This window comes from Aspergillus ambiguus (genome assembly GCF_047715705.1).
Source record: "Aspergillus ambiguus strain CBS 117.58 unplaced genomic scaffold BDV59scaffold_1, whole genome shotgun sequence".
In the NCBI taxonomy this organism is placed as follows: domain Eukaryota; kingdom Fungi; phylum Ascomycota; class Eurotiomycetes; order Eurotiales; family Aspergillaceae; genus Aspergillus; species Aspergillus ambiguus.
In genome coordinates this window covers 256,146-266,691 of record NW_027395514.1, presented here as the reverse complement: position 1 = coordinate 266,691, position 10,546 = coordinate 256,146, and the positions used below count along the sequence as shown (strand labels likewise).

Sequence of the window (10,546 nt, the reverse complement as noted above, 5' to 3'; positions counted from 1 at the left end):
CTCAATTTGGCCGTTCGGAGGATATCAGGTGAAGTCGCGCTAAGCCGATCGTGGAGGGGGAGGGGCAGTCGCTGATTGGCTGTCCTGGCCGTCGGTGTTTTCTTATCGATAAGCCGTCAGTATCTTATCGTCATATGGTTCCATAGGAGGTATGTCGATACCTTTTGCCAGCGACTGATCGGGTCGTCGATGATAATACAGGTGCTGCATGCTGGCATGGCTATTCTGTAAGAACATACCGGTATCGTTATTTGCACCAGAAATGTGAAACTGCATGCCTGAACCGACATTGTTATGTCCAGCATACGCCCCTATAGGCATGGGCGTCATAGGGGCAGCGGCCATCTCTCTCGCAAGAATCAGCTTCTCGGTCGCGGGTCGTTGGTTATGAGAACCTTTATTAATGGTGTGACTATCCTTTAGCGTTCCTTGGCAATGAATCCCTCGGTTGTGATAGTAGAATTCGTTCTGTGAGGCGGTGATTGGTTGTTGTAGTTGTTGATATGCCTGGGACGTGCGAGAGCTTTGGGTGTTATTATCACTTTGTGTCAGACGGTCGGCGACAGACTGGTACGGAGCATAATGGCGTGTTTCAGTCAGGCGATCCATACTAGTGTTTCGCTCTTCTTGTTCGTTGGTAGTATCAGCGAGTGTAGAAAACGACCTGGAGTCGTCCCACGCGGCGAGGAACTCCGTTCCATAACGAGAGGCATTTGATTGCGCATTGTTGGGGTGGGGAATTGAATTTGGAGTGCTTCCAAATGGGAATTCCATGGCTGGCTGCTGGATGTGATGTCTGGTGAGGGAGCAGTTGATGTGGTGGAGAGTCAGTGTGCATCGGCCCCTTTTCGGCGGTTACATAGTGAGGGGCTGCCGAGTTCGCCAACCCTGAACCTTCAACATGTGTTTATTAGGGGTATACGTACTTCTTCCCTTATTTGACGTGGTACGAGTATCTATATAGCATTTATAGCCATATACCTTATATACTCTAACATGTTTACATGTCTCTCCATGGCAGACCATAATACATCATGTGTCTCCCACACCCCTTGCACAGCCACGCTAGTCGCTGTTAAACCGGCGGCAATAAATAATCCTGCGACCATCCTGCAAACGCTTTGAGTATCCGGCAATGTCTCAATGGAGCCATTTTCTGTGGTCGCGAATATTGCCCAAGTAATCAGTCTTGCCGACACCATCTGGCGCATCGGTAGAGACACCTATCGCATCATCCTCGCCGTGAAAAATGTCCCCCAGGAGATTAGCCAGCTGGGGCTGGAGCTTCAAGAGATAGAGAGCCTACTATGGAACATTCGTATATATTGCGAACGGTATCAACAACAGCATCCGTCGACCTCGCTACAGGAAAACTCCCCTATTGTCCGTATATACCTGACGCTACAGAACCTGCAGACAGAGTACCATGAGATTTCAAAAATCGTAAATGAAGATTCCGCAGCCCGTCAGCTCAGCAAGAGGTATCACTGGAAACGATGGGGTGGGAAGTTCAAGTTGGTCCTCGGGGGAAGGCTGACCAGCTCGTCGAAGAACTTGACGAAATACAAGTCGCAGTTGAGCATGAACTTGCAGGTTCTGTCAAGGTAATTGAACACTACCATTATTCATTTGGTTAACTGACCTGGTCGGTCTCAGTCTCAATGAACTCGCAGTAAATGATCGTCTCGAGAGTATTCATAATACAGTCTCGAACATAAACACACCAGGCCCGATCCTTTCGACAGATCACACCTTGGGTAGAAAATGCCAGTCACTTCGTTCCATCGACTCCATGATGCAACAGCTAAAAGCGATGCGATGTTCCGTCGAAGAGGGAAGCACCGACTACGAACAGCATCTCGACTGCTGGATCGGTGACCCCCAGCACATCCAGCGAGCGGCCTTGCCATTATCTCTACTCCGAGGAAAGATCGAGGAGGCCCTCTCTTTATTGATGGATTCTCAACCCGGGCATCCATCTTTATCTACGAAGGATGCAGGATGGATCCAATCGAATCTCGAAGACCTCCTTGCAACCAGCTATGAAAAAGCAGCCATCGCAATTAGGAACCCTCCATCAGTACCCCGTAAGGAGCTTCCAAGCTCTCTGGAAGGACACCATAACAGAGACACTAGCTTCAGTCCATCCAGGATAATCAAAGACAGAGATCCACAATCAGTTGTATCAGCACAGTTTTTGCACCAAGATGCCACTGCAGGGAAGGTCACTATCCGCGTCCAATGGTCAAGGGAAAGTACCGGGCAACCATACGCTTCCGAGGTTCTTCTCATGCTCGCTCCAAAGCAAGGACTAGCCGAGCATGGCATTCTGATCTCGCTGTCCAAATACTACGAAAAGCTACAGTCTCCCAGGATAACCCGCCAAGTATCTTCTTATGTCGTGGTTGAGCCTGACTCGCCCGCCTTCTCATGCGTTCGCTCAAACGACATTCACGGCCTCCGTGACCTACTCCAGAACACGGAGGCGACTCCCACCATGCGCAGTACAGACAATGAAAGTCTCTTATCCGTTAGTCAACTCACCGTCCTCCCTGATTAGACACGGCTGACCCCCGCAGTATGCAGCCAGGAATCTACGCCTCGAAATCTGTGAGCTTTTACTCAACGAAGGGGCTGATCCCAACAATTGCCGCTGGTAGGTGCTGTGTCTCCTTTTGTAGCTGTCCCGCTAACAAAGCTCCGACCAGGGACGGCGCCAATGCGATCTACGACGTCCGCAACGCCTTCTGGTACCGACCAAGTGGCTACTCCATTCCGAAGTCTACTCTCAACAGGATCCTGCGTCTATTCGTTTCCGCAGGTTGCGACATCAATGCCGTCGCCCTCGGCGGCAGTCCACTGCACTTCACGGTCGGCCATGCCAGCCCGGGGACCAATATGATCAACGAGGCCGAGATCCAGGCCCTCGTTGATCTCCTCGTCTGCTTGGGATGCGACATCGAACACCGCAACGCTAATGGGCTCACCCCTCTCTTATTCAATGCCATCGTGCCTCGATGGCACGGGACCACAATCCTGCGCGCCCTGCTACAATGGGGAGCTAACCCGCACGCTACGACGAACTTCGGCGAGGGCGCGCTGCATCTCGCCATTGCGTTTTCCGGCCCAGGTTCCCTCCATTCTCATGCCGGTGCGACATCCCTCGAGTCTCGTTTGGTGCTTCTCCTGCAGGAGGGCTGTGACCCGAGCTTGCGTGATGTGTATGGGCACACCCCCTCGGATTTTGCGATGGGGAGTCCTAAGGTGTGGTTCCAGTGGTGTATGGCGATTGAGAAGACCGGCACTTTGGATATGGAGTCCATACTGGACTATGAAGAGGGCTTGGTCTCTGGTGGGTCGGGGAGTGATGATCCTGCTATAGGGGGCGCGCCTGGGACAGAACGCTCTGGTCTGGACACTTGCTCCGATGCGAGTCATATTTTCCTGAGCTGGAATGAATCCTTTCCCTGGAGTACGGGGCCGTTTTGTCACGACTGTGGACTACCATGTGATTTGGGATATATACCTTGGAGAAAACGATCAGCCTGGGCGGTATTCCGAGAACTCGAGGCGCACTTCAAGGGTATTTGATGGATCATTCTGTACTATACTAGGCACTGGCGGATAAGAATCGCATTCCGGACGCGGTTGACAACGAGGACAAAGTTTCAACTGCAAAACCACACACCACCCCTTTAAAGACTAGGAGCAAAAAGCAATTCCGATAGGGGGAATCGAACCCCCGGCTGCCGTGTGAGAGACGGCGATGTTAGCCACTACACCATATCGGACTGCGATGAAGATTACCTAACCAGCCTTAGCTCTATCACGTACACTTAAATCCATCGTGGCTTGAAAGCTATATTATGAGAATTATGGAAAGCTACAAGTATGTAACTACGAGTAGACACTTTCGTATGTGTGCTATCTGCTTTCAGAATCGACTACACGTCCGGTGTGGATGCAGCGTAGATATTAATCTAACCAGGTCTTTAGCAACACAGTGACTGCATTTTTTGAAGCCATACAGCTCAAGTATATATTACCCAAATGTGGGTCCAAAATCCAATTGCAAGTCCTGGGCAATCTCAAGAGTGCTGCCTAAACACCAGTCACTATGTCCTGTTCCTCCGTCGCGACACTCGATTTCACAAATCGCAGCAAACGAAATAGACCCTTTTCGCCTTCCGTCGCAGTAGAAAAGTGTCTCCTGCATGCTCCAGCGATCAAGGGCCATGTTCTGCTCCCTGAGAGTGGTGTTGATTCTAGCAGCATAATTCCCTATCTCACTAGTTAGTACAAACTTCCATCGTAGAACCATTTTGGGGGTATGACCTATTCGCAGGAGGTTGAACCCGCAGTAATTAAGCCCCGCTGTGCAGGAAGTGGGTCTCATGAATGGCGCCAGAATCGTGTCTACCACAAGAGAAAAGAGCCCAGGGAATATCATGATTGCGGTTTGCCGAGAGATGAATAAGGGCCACCGAGAAAACATGAACAGGGCATGTGCTGAAGGTGGGGATGATTTCCACGTTGTCGACGTTATAACGATATTAGAATGTCGTCATTTGCGTACCATGTTTCCCAGCGCAAAGCACATGCAATAGCATCTTGGTTGCATCCGACTGCCGAAAGTTAGTATATTGTAGATAGCCTCTTACGGATATAAGCTAAAGAGGAGGCATATCCCATATCAAATTGGGGCTTTGCTAAGGCTTCGCAAGCATCATGCGTTGGCATTAGGCTATTCTCCTGTCACAACGATAGATACAATCATAACATGGAATAAGTAGATAGCGGAGATGACATTGTGACTGTCTAGTATAAAAAGACAGGTCTGCCCCTGAGGCTACTCTGTTCGACTAGAAAAGATTAGATTATGTATAGACATTACGCTAAATAACATACACGTGTATCAGAAGAGAGGCCAGTCGCTGTCGTTTCCCATAACCGTAACCAAGCGGTAGGTGTGAGTGGAATAAAAAAAAATGAAAGAAAATATACAGTATCTCAAAGATAATCAGAAGAGCCAAGCGCTACCTTCATACAGAGAGGATTTAGAACAGTTCGGAAAGGATCATGCTGGTGATCAGCGCGAGAATATAACCAACGAAGGACCCAGCAGGCGTCAATCGCAACCCAGCAGAAACAGCCTTTTCAACACCGACCGTGATGTTGACGTTGGCAAAACCGTCCCCACATTTGGAGTTAACCCCCCGAGCCGAGGGCAGGTAGGAGTTGACAAGCGGTTGCTGAGCAACCTTGGCCCAATTGCCAAAGACTTCCATGGTGGCCTGGAGGCACTGATTACAGGTGGGGTAAGGAGCACTGGTCAGTGTGCTTCCGAAAGCCACGGAGTAGACATTGTAGTCAGCTGGATTGGACTTGTTGGTCACCGCATCGACAAAGCAGTAGTCGTTTGTTGTTGGGCTTTTGAGACAGGTAGCTCGGTAGATAGGCTTGTATGTGATGAAGTCCGTATAGGCGTCTGTTACAACCGGGTGGCCGAGCTTATAATCTTTGCCACAGTTTTCATCTTTAAGCAAACTCGATGCGAGTTCCGACATTTTCTTCGAACACTTGTTGAAATCCGCGGAGCAGGCCAGATCTAGGAGATGGGATGTGGCAGGGGCCGAACGGAGGGTATAGAAAAAGGAGTTCGAATCGCGCAAAAGACAGGAGAGAGCATGGCAGTTTGCAAAGGTGGAGTCGGCGCGGAAAGTTTTGAAGAAATTGGGACAGGATTTGCTGGTGAAATTGTTTGATATGTTGGTGTCGAAGGCCGTCGGGATCTCATTAGTCACGTCGGCCCGGGGAGTCAGGGCGCTCTGAGGTTCGAAGGAGATAATGGGTAGTGAGAGATCAGGTTCTTCATCGCGGCGAGTATTGTTCGACGAGGAAGTGACGTCGAGAGGGTATGGGCGATCTTCTCGTGCACGTTCCTGGGGTGGAGTAGCACGAGATACAACTGTCGGATCATCGCCGACGATCTCTCCACTTAGAGACGACGGGAGCGAGATCGCGGTTGGGAGATCCAATCGGGCAACTAGCACGGATGCTGCAAGGGATGAGGCCGTGGAAGCCGCCAGGAGAAGTGATATGATTAGATGTAAAATTCGTGACTGGGGATGCATGTTGTGATGGTTGGGTCGTGGTTGGGTTGACGCAGTGGTTTTATTCCGATGAAGAATTGTCTCGCTGAATGAATGACGGGCCACAAGGCAGAAGATATGGGGGCGATAGAAGATATTATTAAAGAAAGACGACCATTTCACTGCATCTGAGGCGGACGAGTGGTTAAAGGTATCGAAGCTGCATGACACGACTTGCGCCGATCGGCCACCGCGAGCAGAGAGATGGGGAGATATCAGTCTATGACGGGACGAAAGAAAGTATCGAACGAGAGGAATGAATGGATGGGCATGGTATACGTTGTCTGGAAGTCAAAGAGGAGAGAGATAAGTAGAAGAGGGAGAAAGTCGAGACGGAGAAAGAAAAGGGGAAGAAGAAAAAAGGTGAGACAGACGCGGAGGGTCTAGACCCCACCGGACTGCATCCATACCAGGTACAACCTACCTCAGTGTTCTAACCTAGGTACATAAGGTACCTAGTATTGGATACCGATATACATATCCATAGATGTCTGATGATGGTAGTATTTATTAATTAATACTAGCGACATTCTATAATATCAGCCAGATCCCAACCTAATCTCAGGAATGAAGTCTATTCTTAGAACAAACATGCTTAAAGCATCCATGGAATACTTTCTCCCCGGTCCAATAATAACAGTCCTCAAGTTTGCCCGGACAATACGCCTGAGTCGATGGTACCAACATCCTAGCATCCTACTATTGACCATGACTCGTCCTACTACTTCTGTACGCAGTCGGACATTGACTCCACTTTCCCAACTCGCCCCATCACCCAAGAGCCTATCGGAATCAGCTCTACCAACATCTAGCCGTGCATAAGTCTACATCCACTTCCGTTCAATTGCCGAACTGACAGTCTTTGTTTGAGCGGTGAGCTTGGCCGATAGCCTTGATCATTCCGCCGTGTCGCCCCGCTCACGGTGCTCAAACATCTTCGTCTCAGGCTTCACAGACTCCCACGTTATTCAGCAGAAATCATGTCCCTTCCTACGGTTGCATAGACGATCTGGGCAGCTGAGCGTGGACAATATCCCGCAGCTTACCCTACGATAAAATCCATTGGCGAGAGCTGATCTTGTTTGTTTTGATAGGTATTACAAACACACGGTACGTAACCATCCAAGCTTGGTACTAGTAGATGTCTTATTTGACGGGAGTTTATCCCCTCCCTGTAAGTCCCTTCCCCAGTTGATCTTAGTCTATGAATCTCAATCAGATTCCGTAATACCCCGAGAGCCTGCGGCCGATCGACAACCGTGCGCAACTTGGTCTGCTTGTATTATCTTACATCTGTGATTATTCAGGCAGTCATGAGGAACTCACTACACGGATAACGGACGGAGAGGAGTTAGTGATTCTTATGTTAACGTCAGAGCACTCACTTCATAAGAGCATTATTAATATATACACCTTTATGATTACACTATTCCCGGCTTCCCTTTCTGTATAACCACAGATAATACGCTTTAAGGCAACACCGTCCTTCATAATCGGGCACATGATGCCGATCTATTTGCTTTTTGGTTATGCATAATAGGATATCCAAATTAGGCAAACCCGAGGGTAGTACATGGCATCGAGAGTTCCTGAGTGAAGTCGTTTTTCGTTCTGCACCTTTTGCCGCGGAGGAAATTATCTGCCCATATAACCGGATTGAGGCTCAGTATAAGCCATCCATCTAACTGACCGGAGATAATTTATCTGAATACGGAAAGTGAGAGTTGAGATCTATCTCCTCTCAGGCGGTCTATTTCCTAGAAAACCCCCCCCCCCACCCCTCAATGTCTGCAAAGCCAGCACACCGGTTTCGATAATCCACAAGCACCGAGCCAATTTCTGTATGTTGTCACAGGACAGGAATCAACCCCATACAGCGGCCAGTGAGGCTCAGAAACGAGGCAGCTTCAAGCGGACTCAGCGCGGGATCGGCATAAGATAAAGAATGTTGCGATCTTAGTGGAAGAGCCCTCAGGTTTAATGACAGCATGTGTCAAGCTGTGCAGCTATACAGTGTTGTGTCTGACCGACTGTCTGAAGATATGGAGTGTCTTGCAGTAACCCCGCCTGCCACGAGTTGTGACTGACGCAGCAATTCTTAAACCACGCCATAAGCTACGTCGTCCTGTTTGCCTCATGGCCTTCCTGTCTTTTGATATACAAGCATGATAGATATGACCAACAAATCTCGTTCTGGGGAGGTTTCTCTCACACATCGTGAAGAGAGTACATCTCAGTGGATGGACCCCTGCTCTGACGGCCAAACTATTCATAACATTAACCGGCGCCTCGTTCGGAAACTAGACCTTACCCTTTTGCCTATATTGTGCCTGTTACACATGTGGAAGAGTTTAGATAAAAACAATGTCTCGTGAGTTAAGTTAACCTGCTTCTTTGAGTCTCTGCATTAACAGATATTAGCCAAGCGAAATTGAGCACTTTCGAGAGCGACCTAGATTTGCGTGGAGTACAATATAACGCTGTCGTTTCACTAACATCTGCTGGGTAGAGTTTCAAGATATACCATGTGCATATAGTTCCACTGACACCTTTTTCCAGACATATCCCAATGATGCTACCTAGCAATATGATCCTGACTCGTGTCAGGCCGTCCATGTATCTTCCGTCCTGTGCGGTTCTGTGGTCAGTGGTAGCCATATCAATGGCCGCTTCGCATAATTTCTCGCAAGCAGCTGCAATGCGGTTTCTCCTCGGCGTCTTTGAAGCACCATTCGCGCCTGGAGCACTGTGGCTCATGTCTTGCTGGTATACGAAGAGCGAGATGGCCCTTCGTTATTCCTATGTGTTTCTAGGGTATATACTTTCGAGTGCATTCGCCGGATTGATTGCTGCGGGAGTATTTTCCCGACTTGAAGGCTATCATGGTATGGGCGGGTGGCGGTGGCTGTTCATAATTCAGGGAGGGCTCAGTTTGGCGGCGGGGTTACTCGCATTCTTTCTATTACCTGACACCCCCGATGCTTCCTCGGGTTCTTCGAAATGGCTATTCACCGCTTCTGAGCGACAGTGGGCTGCCGAGCGTATGCACCGCGATCGAGTCTCAGACCAAAAGTCTGGTGGATCTATCTGGGCTGGCCTTCGACTTGCCCTACAGGACTACAGGGTGTGGATGTTGGTAAGTGTATCCAAGTTTGATTTTAAACAGGGACTACAGATAACCAGGACGATCAGGCTTTAATAACCTGTACCCAAGGCTCCACCGCAGGCTTCAGCAGCTTCTATCCAGAGATAGTGGAAAGCATGCACATCGGGGGTACAGTGGTTACGCTCCTATGCACTGTTCCGCCCTATATCTCCTCCGCAGTTGCTGCATTGGTGGTCGCCTGGCTGAGCGACCGATTTCGCAGCCGCGGTATACCTATCGCGGGTTTGATGATTGTGGTAATAGTAGGAGTTGTGGTGGAGTTGTGCGTGTCGCGCTCGGGGGTACGATACTTTGCTTCTTTTCTGTACATCACCGGATTCAACGCTTCATACTCCATCCCACGGGCCTGGCTCGCTACTGCAGTTAGTCAGACCCCCGAGAAGCGCTCCTGCGCTGCCGCGATCCTCGAGATGAGCTTCGCATTGTGCACCATATGGAAGGCCTATTTCTTTCGCAACGAGGAAGCCCCGCGATACCAATCCGGAAATATACTGCTGATTGCGTTTGCAGGCGCATGCATCCTTAGCACAATGGCGTTGCGATGGGTGTTGAGCCAGGATAACCGAAAGATTCTAGTACAGCATCAAGGCACGGAGGTGGTGCCTGTGTTGCATGTTGTTTAGGATAACAGAGAGACAGAGAGTATTCATTTAGGCACAGGAGAGATGGTTTTGTCAGTTCCGTCCGGTGTAGTGTAACGGCTATCATACCTGTCTTTCACACAGGAGATCGGGGTTCGATTCCCCGCACCGGAATCTTTCTTTTCACTTTTTTATTTCCCTTTTTCATTATTTTTTATAAATGATATGTGACTCGGTTTTATTTACCATGCTGACCTGGTGTATTTATTTGAGGTAGTACCTATGTTAGGTAGGGTGCTTGGTCACACAAGTCGCAATGGTTCTCCATCTAACCACATGCACCCCAACTATCCAACTATGTATCTAGTACTCCGTATACGAGATACAGAATGCCATACGATTATCAAGCTCCTGGATAAGGATTTCGAGACGCACTTCCTTGCCCATACTTTCATCATTTCGAAGGATCAGAGGTCGCTTCGCGTCGGCTGTTGTGAAGAAGTCGAATTTCCGAGCTAGCCAAGGGCCGAATGCCGCGCGATTGATTAAGTGGCAACCAGTGAAGAATTGCGATACTGGGTCTTTGCCTAGAACTTATTGGCCTCGGGAAATTGCCGGGCTATACTGTGCAATTTGACTGGTCTGGG

General features: G+C 49.3%; 5 protein-coding genes and 2 non-coding genes across 7 annotated transcripts; 3 read left to right on the top strand and 4 right to left on the bottom strand.

The window, feature by feature from the left end:
• Positions 1 to 81: 81 nt before the first annotated feature.
• Positions 82 to 975, bottom strand: BDV59DRAFT_166330 (uncharacterized protein). The gene has a single exon (XM_073687693.1). It carries the CDS (start codon positions 772 to 774, stop codon positions 103 to 105), a length of 672 nt encoding a protein of 223 aa, XP_073552935.1. The 5' UTR covers positions 775 to 975; the 3' UTR covers positions 82 to 102.
• Positions 976 to 1,006: 31 nt separating this feature from the next.
• On the top strand, positions 1,007 to 3,665 carry BDV59DRAFT_166329 (ankyrin repeat domain-containing protein). Its single transcript, XM_073687692.1, has 4 exons — positions 1,007 to 1,604; positions 1,657 to 2,530; positions 2,580 to 2,656; positions 2,709 to 3,665. Exons 1-4 carry the CDS (start codon positions 1,144 to 1,146, stop codon positions 3,589 to 3,591), a joined length of 2,295 nt encoding a protein of 764 aa, XP_073552934.1. The 5' UTR covers positions 1,007 to 1,143; the 3' UTR covers positions 3,592 to 3,665.
• Positions 3,666 to 3,719: 54 nt separating this feature from the next.
• BDV59DRAFT_t2 lies at positions 3,720 to 3,791 on the bottom strand. Its single transcript has one exon. It is a non-coding gene; the product is annotated as a tRNA-Glu (tRNA).
• Positions 3,792 to 3,985: 194 nt separating this feature from the next.
• On the bottom strand, positions 3,986 to 4,615 carry BDV59DRAFT_166327 (uncharacterized protein). The gene is made up of 2 exons (XM_073687691.1): positions 4,336 to 4,615; positions 3,986 to 4,281 (listed from the first exon to the last, which is right to left on the bottom strand). Exons 1-2 carry the CDS (start codon positions 4,493 to 4,495, stop codon positions 4,043 to 4,045), a joined length of 399 nt encoding a protein of 132 aa, XP_073552933.1. The 5' UTR covers positions 4,496 to 4,615; the 3' UTR covers positions 3,986 to 4,042.
• A 200-nt stretch (positions 4,616 to 4,815) lies between these two features.
• On the bottom strand, positions 4,816 to 6,544 carry BDV59DRAFT_166325 (uncharacterized protein). Its single transcript, XM_073687690.1, has 2 exons — positions 4,909 to 6,544; positions 4,816 to 4,862 (listed from the first exon to the last, which is right to left on the bottom strand). The coding sequence occupies exon 1, from the start codon at positions 6,132 to 6,134 to the stop codon at positions 5,058 to 5,060; it is 1,077 nt and encodes a 358-aa protein (XP_073552932.1). The 5' UTR covers positions 6,135 to 6,544; the 3' UTR covers positions 4,816 to 4,862; positions 4,909 to 5,057.
• A 1,782-nt stretch (positions 6,545 to 8,326) lies between these two features.
• Positions 8,327 to 9,941, top strand: BDV59DRAFT_206776 (MFS general substrate transporter; the record flags this gene model as incomplete). The annotated part of the gene is made up of 4 exons (XM_073694853.1): positions 8,327 to 8,523; positions 8,574 to 8,657; positions 8,712 to 9,288; positions 9,345 to 9,941. The coding sequence occupies 4 exons, from the start codon at positions 8,327 to 8,329 to the stop codon at positions 9,939 to 9,941; spliced, it is 1,455 nt and encodes a 484-aa protein (XP_073552931.1).
• Positions 9,942 to 10,001: 60 nt separating this feature from the next.
• On the top strand, positions 10,002 to 10,073 carry BDV59DRAFT_t18. Its single transcript has one exon. It is a non-coding gene; the product is annotated as a tRNA-Glu (tRNA).
• Positions 10,074 to 10,546: the final 473 nt, after the last annotated feature.

Coding starts and splice junctions, on each gene's coding strand:
- BDV59DRAFT_166330 (XM_073687693.1), bottom strand. CDS start 774: ATGGAATTCCCATTTGGAAGCACTCCAAATTCAATTCCCCACCCCAAC.
- BDV59DRAFT_166329 (XM_073687692.1), top strand. CDS start 1,144: ATGGAGCCATTTTCTGTGGTCGCGAATATTGCCCAAGTAATCAGTCTT. Junction 2,531..2,579: donor ACAATGAAAGTCTCTTATCC/GTTAGTCAACTC, acceptor TGACCCCCGCAG/TATGCAGCCAGGAATCTACG. Junction 2,657..2,708: donor GATCCCAACAATTGCCGCTG/GTAGGTGCTGTG, acceptor AGCTCCGACCAG/GGACGGCGCCAATGCGATCT.
- BDV59DRAFT_166327 (XM_073687691.1), bottom strand. CDS start 4,495: ATGTTTTCTCGGTGGCCCTTATTCATCTCTCGGCAAACCGCAATCATG. Junction 4,282..4,335: donor GTTCAACCTCCTGCGAATAG/GTCATACCCCCA, acceptor CTAGTGAGATAG/GGAATTATGCTGCTAGAATC.
- BDV59DRAFT_166325 (XM_073687690.1), bottom strand. CDS start 6,134: ATGCATCCCCAGTCACGAATTTTACATCTAATCATATCACTTCTCCTG.